Consider the following 19,857-nt stretch of genomic DNA (forward strand, 5'->3'; position numbering starts at 1 on the left):
GAAGTGTGGCAGGGTCATCCACAGTCTTCACTTCTTCACAGGTACCTCAATCTCACCTACCAGGAAATTTCTTAGTTGAGAAACTTTCCACCAGTGTTTATGTCGGTTATGGAAATAAATGAAGAAACGATTTTTGGAAATTTTCCCTAATACTAGTTTTAAAAAAAAAATATTCTGAAGAGGATAAATGAAATGTAAAGCAAAGGGAATAGTAAATAAATGTAAATGGCTCTGTAAAAATGTTGAAATGTACTAATGAGGAATCCACAAAGTGTGTTCATCTTCTACTGAAGCACCTCAAAGGCACTCAAAACCCTGCTCTAATAAACACTCAGCCACAGGTTTTCAGAGCTACTGGCTTGTTTTGGCCTCTATATTTTAAGCCATTTAGTTCCTCAGGAATGCTTTTCTCCTTTTTTTTTTTTTTCCCCCCAAGTGTAAACCCATGGCTTTCACAGGCAAGTCACAGAGTCAACTGGGAAGAAAGTGTACTCTCGTAGATCCCAAGTCCCAACAGTGAAGGAGGATTGTTCCCAACTGTCTTGCAATAATGAAAATAAACATAGAGGGATTAAGTGGCAACAAAGAAGAGATAATGGCTAAGGTTTTCCAGGATTAAAGATCCTTATACCTCAGGTTGTAACTGTGATTGAACTGATGAGAATGGGGAGTTCCAGTGCCTTTGTTCTTTGGGGTAATTCCAAAACTCCTTTGGGCAGGTAAGTTATGGAAACTAAACCCTGCGTAGATGAAGTGGTTAAGCAAATACATAGGGTTTCACACTAAACTACAGCAGAAAAGCATCAGGAGCTGCAGATGAAAAAAAAGTGTATGTGCATAGTTATGTATGAGTATGTGGATGTGTGTATATATAAATGTTTGATATGAAGAAATATAATGGAAAACTAGTTGAGCACGTAAAAACTATATTCAAAATTATTTCAAATTCCTAGACTTAAGCTACTGTAGCAAAGGAAACAGCAGCATTGGTCATATCAGAAGCCAGATGTCATTCAGTAACAGCACCCCCTTAGTACAGGAAGATCTGAACATTTGAGCAGAACAGGGACCAAGACGAATCCATAACAGAAATATAAATGCACCCATTCATCCCCTCTCCTTAACTTAACAGGCTTTGAACAATGCAATTGATTAACATATTCACTGTTGGTTAAGCTTTTGCCTCAAATTTTTACTTCTTTAGAGATCAAAGATATCTGAACACTTAGCAAACAAATGCCTCTGTGAAACCATCTCTGCAAAATGTAGTGGCATCAAAAGTGCCAGAATGAATTTCTGACTATTTCAAGGGAGTGACAAAAACATTAAGGAAAACAAATCTATGAACTAGTTTTATTTTATTTGCATGTAACATGATTATACACATTCAGGTGTCTAACAAGATCTGCACTGTTACATTAAAAATACAGTACAATAACATTTAACATGAGGTACTTCATATTTATATATTTTTTCCTTCATAAATAATGCTGTAAGCTACTAAATTCAAGCACGCTGATGCACAAGTGGCCACAGTGTCTTGAATTAGTTGAGCTTATTTAAACACCTTATTAAACAAAAAAGACAGTTCAGTGCAATAATTATGTGGAAATTAGACCATTTACATGAATACTATTTTAAGGTATGCTTAAAGAATATTACATTAGAACTGCTAGCCTAGTTCCCCTTTATCCCCAGGATGAACAATGACAAAGACTGCCAAATACACTGGGGAAAAGCATCTATAGTGTATTCTGCTTAATAAAATTGTGTTTATAGAGTTGCCTGCTTTGTTAGAACACTGGTTTCTAGTTTTAAAAGCTACAAAATCCAAGATTACAAAAGAAAATAAAGCAAGCACATCGGCGTTCATTCCATTTCAAGGAAAATGCATAAAGGAGAATAGGTTTGAAAAGGTAAAACTTCTTATTCTAAATACAATTTTCAAATTTTACCCAAAGCTCTCAGGGCCAGCCAATCAGATGGCAGATTTCTTTTAAAGTAATAACAATTAACATAAAATTACGTTCTTCTATACACATTGTACAGGATTTCACACGACTTTCACCAGCAGCTTGCTAGTCACATGGCGGCAGCTAGCTAACATGGGCAGTGACAGTGAGTGTTAGTGACTGAATGCGCTCTGCACTCTATGACTATCACACTCACCTCAACAATCTGATAGGATGCAATTAGTGTTAAAGTTTCTTTTCCTCTGGCTTAAAAACTAATGCCTTCTAATCAGGTCTGCCAACCTGCATCATAGCCATGAGTTACTGAAATGTTTAACCGTAATTTAAAAACCAATTTTTTTTTGTAGAAGTATGCTTTTTAATAGAAAATTTACCTTTGTATTTCATCAATGCTTTGCCAAACTACCTGTAATCTCCCTATTAAGAAATAATTATAATTTTAGCAAGGTGTCCTGGAAATACTCATCTATCATCACCAGTAACAGCTTTTCATCACCTATGATAATAGATGTAGATAATGGCAAGAGTGATTAAAACATTTCCAATAATCCAGTGTTATCCTCCCTCAGGGAAGCTGGCTAAAGGCAACAAGCCCACATCTATAAGGGAAGAAGTGGTCCAGAAGCACAGCGAATGAGTAAGGGCAGTCACTCATGGGCCTTGCTGGGGCCAGCAGGAGGACCATTACTGTCCCACCTCTTATTAGTAAGCAAGGTAGAGAGGAGACAGCTCCTGAGCTGGCAAACACACTTGCGTGCGCATGGCTGCGCAGGCACACACACACCCCAGGACTAACTCCTGGCTCTAGACAAGCCAGGTTCTGGTTTGCAGAGCAGGAGCAGGAGGCGGCCAGGGACCACACTCTGGGTGGCGGGGGGAAGCCATCTCAGGATCACACTGAGCAGAAAAGCTGCCCAGAAACACATGAACACTTCAATTGGAAGTGAACATACTGGACACTGCCAAGGACACAGGCACTAAACCAGAACAAGCCAACAGTGTAGGAGAACTTTTTAATACACTTTTCCCTCCTTTGTTTACATTATCTGTGGACAAGAGAGCTAGATGTGATGCTGATGCAGTGAATATTAGGTATAATCAAATGTGTCACTCCAGACCATTTTTTATATAGCCTGCAGGCATATGTTGGTACTTTAAGATGGCCAGGGGCCAGATTCTAGCAGTCCAGAAACAGGACAAAATTTAAATTAACAAAGAATATAGTATATAATCAAAGTGGATCAGGTAAAGTATATTTCAGATTTTAAAACATGAACAAAGGTATCTTATTACATTAACATGTAGTGCTACAAAACTAGTTGTTACTCCATTTGTATAAAGAATTGTTTGGTCCTCTTTTAATGGGGAAAAAGAAAATAAGAATTCTACACAGTATGACTTATACAAATAAGCAAACAGTGGGGATCAAAAGCTAAGTGGGGAGAAGAGTTTGGCTTTTTCAAACTGCATATTCTTATGTGCCGTCAATTAAATTATTTGAAGTATAAGTCTTTTTTAGGCTTCCTTTTTAAACTTAAATTTGTAGAACTTTAACTTTTTTCTATTGACAAAATTTAATTACTGCTAAAAGAAGTATCTATATTGAAATTTTTTGTCTTCTAAACTGAAAGAATATAAATCTGCTTGTAGAAGTCATGGCCTAAACAAATGCCCAATTCCTTATTTTCCAATTTTACACTGATACTCTGAAGTGTTTAATACCTAACAATCTTATGAATTTAGAATTTTTTTTAATCCCAGAAGCAACAAATGTAAAAGGAATAAAACAAGAGCTAAACATGACCACTGTCTACTTTCTAAATTACTCATTACAAGGCAAAAACTTCTTTCAAAATTGTACACTGAGGTTTATCTGTTTCTTTGGGGTTGGGGGGAAGAGGAGTTCTGTTTAAAAATAACTCATTTTCACTTTATTTCTGTTCATCAAATAACATTCAAAACGAAATTCAAGGTGATCTAAAATTATCTTCAGAGGGACAAAACTGAGAGGGTGGTGAAATGCTTGGGAAAGCATACAATATCCCCAGGTATAGAGATGCAACTCTAAAACCACTAAAAAGCCTTAGCTCTTTTAAGATATAGTTAAAAGCAGAATGCTGCATTTTTGCCTGTACATAATTAAAAGGTTAAAAGAAATTAGAACCTGCCTACCGCTTCATTCATTACAAATTACCGGTACTGATCACATATTTGCAGATGAGCTAAGCATCAAGCAAGCTGGAACCAGATGTGCACTTCAGAGCTCACACTGCTTCAGGAAGTGAGTTTTCAAGCATAGAATATAAGTTCAGGGATCTGCCCTCCTTGTACCCCAGTGCCATTGGTGCTATCTGAGGAGCACTGAAACTGGACAGTCACTTTGCCACACTGAACTTCTGTCATGCCTTCTTGTCCAAAGTAGCTGAGTTCATTGCCATCCAGTATCACACTGGCTGTGTAGAAAGTGTCTGGCTCAATCTGCACTGGGTATTCAAACCATACCGGAAAGGTATTGCTGGACCCATCTGAGAAGTACTTGCTCAAGTTCTGCCCCAGGACAACGCCCTGCCGCTTAAGTTCAATCTTGGCACTATATTCTGCAGAACCACAGCTGGAGCCATACAGCCCAAAGCCAGCAATGAACACTCTTTTATCTACTGCAAACTGGATGCTGTCACAGCGACCCCGATAGCGCCATTGGTTGCTTCGATAGGCACACGACTGGAAACGGTGACAGCGCTGGGGAACCAGGCCTTTGCGGGCTTTACTCACAAACTGCAGCTCAGGCTTTTTGGCCGCAGTATACCAGAGGAAGATGTCGTTGGTCTCATTGAGAGTTAATACTCCGGACTGTGCAGCACCATTTGCAAAATCATCGAGGGCCATTGTGGGTATGCGGATCAGGTAAAGTGCCTTTCCTAGGACCTTGCGTTTATTTTCAATGCTCAACGCTAGATCTTGTCGTTGGCATTCTACTTCAGCCCAGTTGAGAGCTGCCTCAAAAACCACAATTTCTTTGGCATTCAGAGTTTCCCTACGGAGAATACTTTCTAGAGTCTGGAAGTCGATATCGCAGAATCCCTCAGACTTGAGAGCTAACTCAGCCTGGGCATCGATCACCTCCCAGCAACGCTGGGTCAGGTCTGGCTCCTCGAACAGGCAGCTCTGGGAGAGAAGCACACAGGCATTCTTGGCACTCAAGCTGGTCTCCAGGAAATTAACACAGGCTCTGGCAAGGTGAGGGACAATGTACTTTTTGGCGGCATAAAGTGTGGCCAGCACTGTGTCAGCAGCCAAGTCAATTTCATCACAATAGATATATCTGAAAAAAGCACATAACTTGTAAGAGGAATTTTTACAAAGTAAGTACATCCAGCAAGAAAAGATACAACCACTTTGAAGTTTGTTCTGAGAACATCATCTTATGTGACAGTTATTACAAACATGTTTGGAGAGCAAAGAAACATCTGAAACATATTAATAATTAGTATTTCAACCCAGTAGTAAAAATTAAAGATACTAACTTTGTGCTACCATTCTAGCCTCTATTTTACAAGCTGCATTCAGTGTCATCTCAACAAAACAGAAGCAATTGAAACTGAAAGAGAACTGCATACTGGAGATAGTCAACATTACCAAAAAAAGCAAAATTCTATTACAAGAATAGTCCTGTTTTAAGAGCAATATATATGGTTTTACTGTGAAGTTTTCTTTCTGTACATTCAGATAAAAACAACGCTTTTAATACTATGATGTCAGCAATTATTGCATCTTGATGCTTTTGGAGTTTTCCTAAACACAAAATAAAATCTGAGATTAAATATTTTTCAAATAGTTCCAAGTTCAGTAGATTATCAAATATGGACTGCAATGCTATCTTCCAGTTAACGTTACATAGAATCCAATAATAAACTTTTTGTTTTTGTTTTTTAAACTCAAAACTCTTCCTTCTACACACATTCCTTCTACCTTCAGAATTAAAGATTACGTTATTTCCAGATATACTGAATAAAAGACAAAGTAGGAATGCTTCAATGTATATGATTCCTGTGCTTCTGTGAACTGTCCTTACTTCAGGAGATAATATACTTCATCGGATACACTTTTTGGGAGACAGTGGCAGTCTCCCAAAGAGGCACGTAAAGGTAGCCATCATCTGCTTCTCTTCTACCTGAGGTCCATAGCTCGTTTATCTTGGAGTTTTCCTTTAGTTATTATATTTCACCTTAGTGAAAGACATATAACTTAAGAAATTAGCAATAGCTTCTATAAGAAAAAAAACACACACACAAGTATGGCAATGAGAAAAAATGTCCACAATCACGAATGAAACCTGCCTTTTTGCTTGCTTTCTCTTCTCTGATAGGCTAAGTCACCTACTACTGGCAAGGCCACTTGACAACATACTTGCAGCTCAGTGATGCTCTAACCACAAGCCAGGACCCTGGGGAGGATCCTAGAACACGGTCAGCACTGTCTGGCTCTTACCCTGGAACTGTCAAGGGAGCAGCTTTTCTCTTTTTCTGATAACCCCAGGAACACTGGCTACTCATATTTGATGTAGCAGGCCACCACCTTCCCAACTACAGCATTAGAGCAAATGGCACCTGACTCATTTCTGATCTTATCACTTTTTGTGGACTGCATGTATCATTTTATAAAGCTGTATCAATATATACTATAGGCAATGCATCTGTGGGAAAAGATACTTGTCAAATGATAATCAAATGACTTAGGTGAGATGTAATTCTCTGCCATTCTTGCTCATGTTTCCTAATTATGTATATATCAGGAATGATATAACATCCTGTTTGACTGCAGTGAAGATAAAATACTGAACTAGTGTTAGCAATCTCCTCAGCAACAGAAAACACTGTCAAAAATACAAGCTGATTCATGCAGTGGGGAATCCTTGCAGGTAAAATTGGTTTCTGTAAATATAACTCCAAAAGCATATGAAGGTTAAAAGTAGCAGATTAGTTTATATTTTGGTACTTCACATGCTTACTTGCCTTTAATTTCCCTATCTCCCACTGTGAAAGTTCTTGTCAGTGACAATTAGATTTCAAAACTGTATTATGAATAAGGAATTAAAAACTTTTAAGTGCTAGAACTAACTATAATACTTATTTTTCAGGAGACAGCAAACAATGTATGGCAACATTTTCACCATATGTAGGAGTACTGCCCAACTTGTTGACCCACTGAATATTTTTCAACAAACATTTTACTCATTCAAATGAACTGAAATCCCTTGAGCAAGAGACAACCTTAAAGTTATATACTTCACCGTGCTAGAATAAAGATTAGGAAAAATTATATAAATTATTACTTAGAACAATAATTAGATTTTGATCACTTAGTGGACTACCACATTGTTTAGTACCGTACATGATAAAGAAGCTAATTCTATAACGTGGTTAACATATACTAGAGCCTGCAGAAAACCCAACAGACAGAAAACTATCTTTTTTATAAATATATATCTTACAGTTTCACAGGTGAAATGAAAGCTTTTCTGTGAAACTATACGAGACTCTCTGTATCTTTCTAGGATCTCCCCTCTAATATCAAATGCAAATACTTTTTACCCTTGAGAAGGACTGTCTGATTTTATATAAGAGTATGTATATGTATGTGTACAAAAAGATCAGATTATTTCAACAGATATTTCATTTGGTCTTAGGAGACAATAACTCTTAGAACACTCAGAAATCTCCCAACTGGTGATATTTAAATAAAGCAAGTAATTTCTGAAATTGTGAAGCAAAAACATTTATTTCTTTAAAGACTTTTTCACACACAATACTTTCAGAGAGAACATGTTCTATTAGATAATGCTAATGCCAGAAAGTTATTTGTCTTTAATCATAAGTTGTTAAAAATCAGATCACTACACATGCTACTTGCTCCCAAATTGTGTCAAGGTGTGATCATAAATGCTGCATAATTCCATATGGTTTCCACTGAAAGATAAAGTGTTTTTTTCAAAAACATTTACAAGGTAAGTAGCACCCTCTTTCTTCATCAGTCTTCTTTTCTGTTATGTAGAACTTAAATTTAACTGTGAAACCAGCAGGATACAAATACAGCATAAACAAACTCTTTCCAAACATACAAATGATGCTTACTTCAGCATAGCAAGAAAAGCAGCAGGTTCGACATCTGGTATACGGATTTCATCTTTGTCCTCTGCAAGTTCTCCGTAAAACATCGCATGGAACACAGAGCTCCCAACAGCTAAAACATACTGTGTAGAAAGGGAAATCTTATTTCATACACTAAATTGAAGGCATTTCTAGCAAATCAATTCAGAAAAACAACCCTAGGCAATCAGGTTTACTAGATATAGTGTACCTAAACCCACTGCTTTAAAAAAGCCAAGGTACACAGGGTATCTTGCCATAGAAACGTAAGACCATCCTGCTAATTATCTCAAAGCTTTAAGAGATTAATGCACACGTCCCCTCATTACGAAGGGTAAACATACAACTTTCCTAACCTGTCACAACTTCCCATGACTGGAGAGTTAAGAGGAGACGTGTGACATATAAAGCAGTATAGAAGGAAACAAAGAAAAAATTAAGCGTGGCCAAAGCCCTCTGGAAAGGGTGTGCTCTCACCCTAATCGAGTGAAACATGCACTGCCTGACATCGGCAAGCTGCCCACACCAAGTTCCAGGCTTATGGAGAGGGTCCCTCTTTGTAAACCTCAGGACTAAACCGGTCATGCAGCTGTTGCTTACTTTGTGTCCTGGCAACCGCTGAGTCCCACCTGGTGGCCCAACCACAAAATGTACATCTGCCATCAAATCATTATTGAACATCACCGCATTTCTATAAACAGAGGCAACTCATTAATTCACAGCAGCCAGCATTTTTAATACCCCCTTTCCCCAGCATAGAAAACCCACAAAAGACTTGCAAGCTAAGCAACAGTTCAGTAACAAATAAATGTTCTAACTAAACAACTGTTCGTAATCATTTCAAACACATGGGAAGTAACTAAAGTTTAAAATAAAAGTTACAAAAACTTTTAATAAGGCTAAGGACAAATAAAAGTTTCCTATCTTCTATGGTCCATAGGCAACCCTGTTACCTAAATGTTACAGCTTGCAAAAACATTTTTATCTAAGAGGAAAACAGCTGTACTGTTTTGGAAAAGATACAAGGCAATTTTCCATTACCAATAAAAAGCTTCTGGGAAAAGAGGAAACACAGATTTGTGTTAAAATACATTACACATTTTGCAGAAGCAGAAACTTCAACACAGGAAAACTTTTAAAGTAAACAGACTAGCCCGGCACTTACCTCTCTCTAATAGTGGGATAAAGACCCTGCCAGTTTGGGGCTGGGATAAGGTTGTTATTACTCAGATTCTGCTGGTGGTACTGCTGGACGCTGGTGCTGCTGGAGTTGGCTGGCTTTTTACGGGGAAATATATCAGCAGCCATCTTCTTCTTTTTAGTCTTCAAGGTAATTATTTCATAACAAACTGGGGGCAACTTGCTGCTGTTGCTACTGCTGCTGCTGGTATTTGCTTTCTTCGAGCTTTTCTTGGACCTGTTCTTTACCGTCTCTGGAAGCATCAAGAAGAAGGTGAGACATTTCATGTTCTTTTCCTTGTCATCTACCATGAGTACAGTGTGTCTCTCTTTGGAGTTAGATATCCCAAATTGATTTGAACATCAAGGAAAAGAGATTAGCCCGAGCTAAGAGGTTAACTGAAACCAATAAGCTGATATTTTGCTGCTTTTCTCAGCCAGGCAAGGTGACCTTTTCACTATGTTGAAGAGAAACTGGCTTTAAGTTTTATCCAGTACTGGGTCTGTTAAATATATCCCCATCATGATTCCTGTTTCTCTTATTTGCTCATAAAAATAACTGTTTCCTGGATCACCTGAAAATCCTACACTGCAAAGATGACAGGCACAGAGCTGTAGCACTTGTTTCCTGAATTAGGTTAGCAAGCTGGGCTGGAGCTGCGCGAGTCTGTTCAGCCGGCTGAAGTTGTGTGGTGAATGGATCGGAGGAGAGTAGGTATTACAGCCCTGCAGATGGAGTCAGACAGCCAGTCCTCCGAGCCAATAGCTGAAGTCACCAATCATGATTGGACCAAGCAAAACAGTGACACCTATTGTAGCATGCATAGTTCTGATATTAAAGGAACAGCACTTGCATTCTCTCGTCTACTGCATATTTAAATAAGATAAACAACATACAAAATATATTTGACAACAGGGAGGAGTTTATGCCCACAGATTTCTCTTCAGTAGACATACATTATTTCCCCAGTTAAGCAGGATCAATTAACAAAGGGTAGGGACAGATATCTATCCTATTATATCTACTAAATTTTTTTTTCCCGGTAGCATTTAGTTTCAAATACTTCAAACAAAATCCTCCAGTCTATAAACTGAAAAGAGTTGTTAATATCAAACACATTTATTACACTTTAAAGGCAAAGGATGTTATTTTTCTTTTTCTCAGTCTCTTTTGAATGCAAGACATATTCTAGTGCTAAAGAAGAGAACTGAGGCCATGTGTTCAGTTTTCCTCCCAATGTTTTCTAGCTTCTATAATGGTCTTTGACAGGAGTCTCAGGTCACAAGATACTGTTAATTAGATTAAGATTATACCAGTACATCTAACTGCACTGATGCATAAGATAAACTCTAGAAGTAAAATTAAGGTTCAAATATAAACAATCTGATGATCAATATTTAAAGGCAGTAATTCACTAAAAATATTTCAGATAGGGCCCTGGTCAGGATCTCAAAATTCAACTTAACTGTTTAGGCTACATTTAGTCTTATCTTCTTTTTAAAGAATATAATCTACAACTTCTAACACAACCAATAACAAGGCTATTCAAAATGTTGTGTTCTGATTCCACCTAGTGAAAATGCAAACAGGTTCTCCTGCTTTGCATTAGAAGAATATAAGCTACTATTTGATTTTTATAGATGTGAATCCTTCAACAATTTCTAGCGTTGGTGAGTTAAAAAAAAAAACAACAAAAAAAACCCCCACAAACACCTGCTACAGGTTCTATGCATGCTTATTTATTGTAAAGAGGGACTAAGGAAGAGATTTAATCTCACCCCTATCCATTTGAATCACTCTCATTTATTCAAAGCATAGCAGTCATTTGCTACCCTCCCAGGCAAATGCACCCTTCAGGACCATAGTCCTTCTTGTTGTAACAACATTTGTCTGAATAACGACTGCCTGACACAGTGAGTGCTCAGCAAATAAGAGTTAGGACTGTCATTGTTATAATTAATAATCTGCTAAAGGCAGTTACCAGAAATCAGTTTTTAGATCCCTAGAACCCTATAACACTAAATTGAACCAAGAAATATCCTCTTTATTGTTCTTATTCTCAAAACCGTTTGCAAAGTCTCTGCAAAACATATTCTGTAAGAGAAACAGGGCCTTTAGCACAGTTACCTGTCTCCATTTTAGAAGGATCCTAAAGTGCTGCTCATTTATTATATTCTCAACAACAGAACTAACATGCACATACATACAGACACCTCCAAATCATATACACTTGAACACACAAACACTCTAACAAGAGAGGGATCTAGAAACCAGTTTAAAAAGCGCATAGAGAAATGCATGAAGAAACAAGTAAGCTCCTATTGACTTAACTATTCAGAATAGTGTTAACACTAAAGGATTTCTCTCCTGCTCAACTGCTACTGAACTTCCTGACCACCTCCCTCTCAGGAAAGCCCCCATGCCAGGTAGGTCTTTTGACTGGGATTAATCTCATAGATATTGCCAACAAATCTAATATCTGGCTTTTCAGGTCAGAAGGAGTAAATTAGAATGGAAAGGGAAACTAGCTGCTTTGATTCAGACATATTATTAATTGGTAACTGGATGGAGACAAAATAGAAAAAACGTAAAACACCGAAGAACTTAGAAGACTGTGCTCTTTACTCATTTTGCATATAGCTCAGTACCACCAGTAAGTCTCCAAAAAACACGGCTCTTACACCACTAAGTTAAAGAAAAAAAAAAGTAAAGTGCATGCAACAGTTTGAGAAAGAGAATTATACAATATTTTAGAAAATATTTTCTGAAATTAAAGATTACAGTTATTTAGAAAAATAATTTTTTGTAGAAAATTCTGATAATACTCGTTAAATGAAGTAGTGCTGAATCATCCAGAACAGTGCTACAAAGAGGGGCATTATTACTCCAATGTATATGAAGACTGATGAGCATGGCTGTTTAAAATCAAGACAGAAAAATTATCTGACGGCTACTTTTTTTTTTACCACTGTAAAAAGGCAGGTAATACAGGTTCTTGCTACTGAAAATGTAGTTGAAGGATCAGCAGCAGCATCCACAGGGAGCCTGTAAGTTACCCAGAATCTCAGCCAGACTCTGGATCAGAATCTGCATTTCATATAGTATTCAAGTTGAAAAAATCTCAGATAACTACGGACTACTAGGATCTCTTCCCAATGATACAGTATCAAAACTGGTGCCATAGGTTGCATTCAACTATCAGGTGAATTGAAAATAATTCAAAATAATTAAATATGGTTTTGACATTAAAAACTTAACATCCCCTCACATCTTGTTCTGAAATTCTTCTGATTAGGCCCCAAATGCCAAATTCTAGGATTGAGGTATGCAGACAGCCAACTGAGAGGGACCAAGATATCTGATCATTCTCTGAAAAGAAAGCATCAGCCCCAATTATTTTAAAAGATAATGATAGTGATGATTTCAGCTGGAAAAATAAGGGATTAAAAAATGTCAACTATGAAGCAGACAAATCACTTAATATTTTTAAATGGCCTAATTCACAATTCCATTTCAACAAATTAGCAATATACCATGGTAAAATTAGCAATCAATCTAGTTCAGTCCTGGCTTGGCCACTTTAAATAGAGAAAGCGTAGTATCTGAAAAAATCATTTAGCCTTTAAGGCTGCAGTTTTCCTCAGCTATAAAATGAAGAGATTCACCGATAATAAACAGTTTTCAAACTTTACACTCAATCCATAGTAAGAAATGCATTTTACATTCTGACTTAATACCAAACATAAACACACATACAGGCATACACATGGAAAGAGATGGTTCACAAAACAATACTTATGCTTAGCATGTTATGATATACACCCTGATATTTTTTATTTTATTCTTTCTTCTTTTCTTTTTAATGTTGGTCATAATCCATTCAACTGATCTTAAGACCACAGTTTAAGAAACACTGGTCTAGGTTATTTCTAAGGGCATTTAAGGTTTAACATGCTAGGTTCTTTTCTATCAAAAATTCGGACTAGAGTCTACCAGATGATGACAGGTTCATGAAACTCCTCAAACTGTATGTGACACTGGCAGTATGTGTGCATTTATTTTTTCTAGAAAGAGAAACCATAGCGTTCATCTGCCCTGAGTAATTGCAACTAAAATACAACAAAATGTTAGGGTTAAAATGTTATAAAAATGTAAGATTGATTTGAATATATTCTCTTTCATTTCCATAGTCTATTACATTAAATACAAATTATGGCTTCTTTTCCTCCTTGATTAAATACAAATAGTTAAAACTCCATCTGTTGAGTCTATAACCCAGAAACATCACCCACTGGGTTGAAGGGTAAAAAAGGACGGCAGCCTGATATGTACTGCCACATTTGGGCCCTAAAATTTCTTTCCAATTGGCATTTTATCACCTGTTTCTACACCTCCTGAATTTTAGAGCTGTTTGAGAAATGGTTAGTCTGCCCCAAATGAGTAAATAGTCCCAGAAGCCCAACAAATTTTTATGAAAGTATTCCCAAAATAAAACATACAGTGTGTCCGGTGTTGGGCATATGGTGGTGAGCAAGACTAAAAACCAAACATAAAAGGTTGGTTAATAATAGTGGGTTTCAGTTGACTTTATAATTGCCAGAAAGCTTAATCACTGTTAACCTATTTCCATTCAATTCTCAATAGTAACAAAATTATCAACAGATTTTAAGCTCACTTAGATCATCCTTTTCACCACTGGAGGGTTTGTCAGCAATCCTACCTTTATTTAATACAATCTTACATATTCAGTTTGGAGACTTGAATGAGGTTTGAAACAGAAAGGGACTCCAGAGATCATTTAATGCAACTCTTTTTCTCACAGGTATGGCAACTGGGTCTAAGAACTACAAGGTGTTTGTGAAAATTCCACAGTAAAGAAGTGGGGCGACACCTGGACTACAAGACGGATCTCCTGGCTTGTCATGTTGTTTGCTTTGCTCACTCTAGTGACTCCCTACTTCTTTTGTAAGTATGTGAGGTAATCACTGTAGGTGAGTACAAAATCAGCTACAGTGATTACCTCACATACTTACAAAATGCTCTACTTTTATATTTCTAATCTACTTAAAAGAAAAAGTTTTCTTTTAAAGTTTACAAAGATGAAAACCATCAACATATGTAGACTGCGCCCCTGTAGGGGGACACTACATGTAAGAATGCTGAAAGGATACTTGTGGAATGAGATGGAAGGAAGGAACAGCAGTGAGAATGCTGCTCAAAAGCAGAAGAGGCTCTCTAGATAAAATTAAGTTAGAAACCAGCTATTCACAGTTAACACCAACTTCTATGTCAACAACTGATGATGCTGGCAACTCTGGTTCAACTTGCTCTAACCCTGGACTCCTTGTCTGACTTGTCCATGGTTTACTACAAGGCAACTAAAAAGCAACAGCAGTGAGGTTAACAGAGGTTTAAATAGGTAAGGTAGACTGAAGAAACACCTATCACTTCCAAAAATGGTTAACATAAACCTAACAAAGCAGAGTGGTTTAACCTGGTAAGTTATGATGAAATTGTGTTTTGTTTTTGTTTATTTGTTCCTTCAATATTGAGCAAAAATTATGCTTCTGATTTGGGAGGTAAAAAGATAAGCAACAAAATGTTGGCAGTTCCCAAAGTCAGCAGCAGCTGCTGTAAAACAGACTATATACACTTTCTAAATTTGGAAACACAGAGTCAAGCACTGGCAGCAAAGCACAGTGAAAAAAGCAAGAGCCAATAACAAGTGACCTCAAGATCTGTGAGCCTCATTTTCCTCATCTGCAAAATGGGGTAATTAGACCCAGCTATATACCCTCAGGTTTATTGTGAAGGCAAGATTATATGTTTTGTGAAAGCACTTTAGTCAAAAACACTCTACAAAGGTAAGCTTTCACCATTAGCAGCAACTGTACCCAAAGCAAAAAATGTTTGTAATGCAATTATCTAAAACACGAAAACTCAAAGATTAATCTAGCTCCTCATTCTTGTACTCTTTCAGACTGCATAGCTACCGACATTTCATCCTATCTGCAGGCTTCCTCTAGCCTCACCTGTGGGCCAAGCAGGTCCCACGTTGCTAGGAATCTTTGATTTTGCAGGGAAGGTTGAATAATAATCAAGATTTGTGCTGTGCACTGCGATTGGGTCTACACCCAATGTCCAAATCCCACAGTGTTATTTCCAACCCTGCACTTGAACCCACACTTCAGGATGGGTGCCCATTGTGGTCTTTAAACTTTCAGGAGGCCACCTGTTGGCTGATGCACTGCTGTATCCACCTCCTGAGACAGTCTCCTGCAAATAGTCCATTTAGCCACCCAGCCATATCTCACTAGTAACTCAATTTGGCCTCTCTTAACAATGACCCAGTTTGAATTCCAGCACCAAGCGTGATAACTAAGGCAAGTATTTGGTCAAGGCATATCTCAGTGCTGTCCACAAGGATAAGGTTCACTGTCAGTTTCATTAAGTCACCTTTTCATGACATAGAGGTCCAGTTAACCTTCAATTGTACTTTAGATTTGGGTGGGGTGGTGGGGGGAGTGCCCAAAGGTAGAATGTGGTAATTCTTAGAATGCAGGGAATGATGATTCTTTTTAAAATTCTATATGGCATTTAGCATGACATTTGGTGATTACAGCTCTTACATATACACTGTGTCTTAGTGTGCACCTGGTTTGGAATACTGAACAACTCATCTAAATCCCAAATTATTATCTTCCATACATTTAAGTGATCTTGAAAAGGGGTATAGAAGTTTATCAGGAGATACTCTGAAGATGGCTATTAAAAGGAATATTGTAATTTCTTTTGTAAAGTTGATGATACTTCAATAAAAAAGCGGGCTGGGCGCGGTGGCTCAAGCCTGTAATCCCAGCACTTTGGGAGGCCGAGGCGGGTGGATCACAAGGTCAAGAGATCGAGACCATCCTGGTCAACATGGTGAAACCCCGTCTCTACTAAAAGTACAAAAAAATTAGCTGGGCATGGTGGTGCGTGCCTGCAATCCAAGCTACTCAGGAGGCTGAGGCAGGAGAATTGCCTGAACCCAGGAGGCGGAGGTTGCAGTGAGCCGAGATCACGCCATTGCACTCCAGCCTGGGTAACAAGAGTGAAACTCCGTCTCAAAAAAAAAAATTAAAAAAAATAAAAAAAATTTAAAAAATAAAAAAATAAAAAAGCAATCGATTTCTAAGTTTTACATACTTCAAGCTTGTCCAACCCACAGCCCACAAGAGGCCTAAGACAGCTTTGAATGCAGCCCAAATCAAATTCATTACCTTTCTTAAAACATTATGAGATTTTTTTTTCAAAAGTGATTTTTTTTTTTTTCAGCTCATAGGCTATTGTTAGTGTTAACATATTTTATGTGTGACCTAGGACAATTATTCTTCCAACGTGGCCCAGGAAAGCCAAAAGATAAGACAACTCTGCTCTAGATGAGCTCATGGTACATTTCCTCAGGTATAAGTATTAACTACATGATTGTCTATCTTTCCCAATTATAGGTTTCTAGGAATTAAAAAATCTGTAAATATTTGGCAGAAATAGCAATTTATTTAATTTTCTTTACATTTTAATATTATGACCAATACCCAACTAAAACTCTATGTGTGTGTGTGTATATATATACACATATATATACGCACACACATAGAGGATACGGGTGGTAAATTCCTTGTGCCTCCTCCACTCTTGCCACTTTAACATCTCTGAAACTGGTTTGTATCTTTTAAATGATGGCATCTCATGAATATTAACTATTAGGTTTTTTTTTTCTTTCTTAGTGGTACATAAATAATGGCATGTCTTACACCTGATGGCACCTTACAGTCAGTGAAATACGGTAAAATTTGTACAATTCAACAGAAAGAAATCTTTTCTTTAGGTTGGTTAATTATTTCCTTAACCAGACAAGATGATGGCTCTGAATTCTGGCTGAACTACATTAGAATAATTGAGCTTTCATCAAGTAGTTATTTGATAAAGTATATAATCACAATTCTCAATTGAGACTGCTACTATGACAACCATTGATATGGTAGAATATCTAGATGGAAATCTCAAAATGAGAATTTGCGTTGCCAAGACTGGTAAGAATTCCAGCATTAATACAATACATTTCTAATATTTTCTCATGTCACAATTGTACATAAAATTGTAAATAAAATGTACATAAAACTGATCTGGGTAATATTTGCTAAAGATATTTTCTCAATCAATTCAAGATTTATTAACCTACAACTACTTTATATATAAGTTAAATCTGGAACTGAGTGATTCTTTGGAAGATACTGCTTACTTTCAAACAAATAGAATCCATATTAAAATGTTAGCTTAAGAGAGAGAAATATTATCATTAATACAATGATCCCAGTATATGTATGACTCTCTAATAGGTACTTGAAAATAACCTATCCAAAGAAAAGTAAAACCAAGGCTCAGAAGATCCCTTTCAAAAAGGCCTGAATGGGGCTGTTCCAACAGAGGACTTCAATCCTACTGGAAAAGCTGGAATGGAACAACCTCACCCAACCATTGCTATGGCTTTTTCCAGATCATTTGTTGGCTTTAAATAACAGAGGAAGAAAACAATACGTTTTGGTTAAAAAAAAAAAAGTGTTTCCAAAGATACGTTTACTTTGGCTAGTAATAGTTATTTTTTTCTCTCTTTTTCCTGATATTTGAAAGATAGTCATCAAGAACATCTCCTCAATCAGATCATTAAAGTCCTAAGCTTCTCTCATTTGTTAACCAAAGAATATCTTGCTCTTTTCCAAAGAACACATGGGATGAGAAGAAAGAATCCAGACAACTCCCAAACCACCAGATAGTCTATGTCAGTCCTAATTATTAGTGAGGCTCCAAGTGTCACAGCCAAATTTCCCCCACATCCACAACTAAGTGCTATACACTTAGGTCACTCAGTGCTTAGAAATAAATACTACTCTCCTGTCCTTCAATTTACTACCTTCCCACTATCAACACCAAAATACCTGAATGACATCAATTACCTTAGATTTTAAATTGTGCTCACTGTAAAATGAAGAGGATAGGTTGGGAAAGGCAAAAATAGAAAAAAAAAAATATTTTTTATTTTTTTATTTTTTTGCAAAACCACATAGAAAAGACCAGTTACAATCTCACCTTTTGACAATCACTATACACATATCCCGCAAGGTCTTAATTAATTGGTATTTAATGAAATGCCTTGCTTTGTTTTTACAATATATGTGACCAGAATGAAATATAGTTATTTCGGGCAAACAATACAAGACCTAACACTAACAGGTCTGCTATGCTGAGTGAAATTTGACAAATTTTGTTGTGGGAAAACATAGACATGCATGAAATTACAAAGCAGCTTCACACCCAATTTCTAACACACCTTCTCTCAAGTAGATACCACCAAAAGAAAATGATAAAAGGCACATACATTTATAAAATAAGTAACAATAATATCCCCTAACAAAAAATTCAAGTAGAATTAGAAGGCTGTGATAGAACATTATTATAGAAACCAGTTTCTAGCATAGTAAAAGCTGTTTTAGAACCAAATTAAAAGAAACACTTTATGCTACTTTTTTTTTTTTTTTTTTTTTTTTTTTTGAGAAGAGGTTTCACTCTTGTTGCCCAGGCTGGAGTACAACGGCATGATCTTGACCCACTACAACATCCGCCTCCAGGATTCAAGTGATTCTCCTGTCTCAGCTTCCCAAATAGCTCAGATTACAGGCATGTATGTGCCACCATGCCTGGCTAATTTTGTATTTTTAGTAGAAATGGCGTTTCACCATGTTGGTCAGGCTGGTCTTGAACTCCTGACCTCAGGTGATCCACCTGCTTTGGCCTCCCAAAGTGCTGGAATTAAGGCATGAGCCACTGCGCCTGGCCATTTGATGCTACTTTTAATTAGCTTAAAAGTATACAATCCTGGTCAACTGTTGTGAAGTACACAATAGAAAGGCATAGTGTACTTTAAATGTTGGTATAACCTTAAATATAACAACATCAAGTAATATTCATAGACTACCACCATTTGCTGCAGGAAATAATAATTTGACACTGATAAAGCCCTTCTTTGTTGCTTCGACTTCTCATGCTGTTATAATCAGAATAAAAACTGAGGTTCTATACCTAGCTTGATCACATGTATTAGAACTAAGAAAATAAAGTATTTCAAAACAATTCAATTCTCTAATAGTCTCTAAAATAAAAATAATTATTTAAATTAAGAGCTACTATATAAGTAGGTCAGTACTTGAACTGCCCAGAGATTAAGAATAAAATAATCTAATTGTGCATGAAATGATGCAAAAATAAGTCTCATTTAGAAAGTGGGGACTGTTCATGAAAACATGTTGTTAAATTTGAGTTTCTCCAATCTCTGCATCACATAACAATAGGCAGGACAGCATTTATAATATGTATGAACCTTAACCATAATAAGCAGATTAAAAACATTAAAGTCAAAATATACCTTCAAAGAGTGGCAACTGTCAGTACCTTAATTTTTAAAAATAATACATAGAGAAGAAACCACTTCACCATACTTAACAGAGATATGAACTCATTA

The 19,857-nt window shown here is 36.9% G+C and overlaps 1 protein-coding gene across 3 annotated transcripts in view; it reads right to left on the reverse strand.

Moving 5' to 3' along the window:
* Positions 1-1,339: 1,339 nt before the first annotated feature.
* BTBD3 (BTB domain containing 3) overlaps positions 1,340-19,857 on the reverse strand; it is a 35,883-nt gene continuing 17,365 nt past the window's right edge. The window contains exons 2-5 of one of the 3 annotated variants that reach the window (XM_039479461.2): positions 9,285-9,552; positions 8,720-8,810; positions 8,105-8,223; positions 1,340-5,295 (exon numbers count right to left, since the gene is read on the reverse strand). In XM_039479461.2, the coding sequence (XP_039335395.1) occupies positions 4,263-5,295; positions 8,105-8,223; positions 8,720-8,810; positions 9,285-9,427 (1,386 nt within the window). In that variant the 5' untranslated portion in view covers positions 9,428-9,552 and the 3' untranslated portion in view covers positions 1,340-4,262. Of the gene's footprint in view, positions 5,296-8,104; positions 8,224-8,719; positions 8,811-9,284; positions 14,291-19,857 lie in introns of those variants that run through there. The other 2 variants (XM_039479460.2, XM_074406233.1) reach the window with 2 other exon arrangements.

Source organism: Saimiri boliviensis, chromosome 9 (genome assembly GCF_048565385.1).
Source record: "Saimiri boliviensis isolate mSaiBol1 chromosome 9, mSaiBol1.pri, whole genome shotgun sequence".
Taxonomy (NCBI): Eukaryota; Metazoa; Chordata; class Mammalia; order Primates; family Cebidae; genus Saimiri; species Saimiri boliviensis.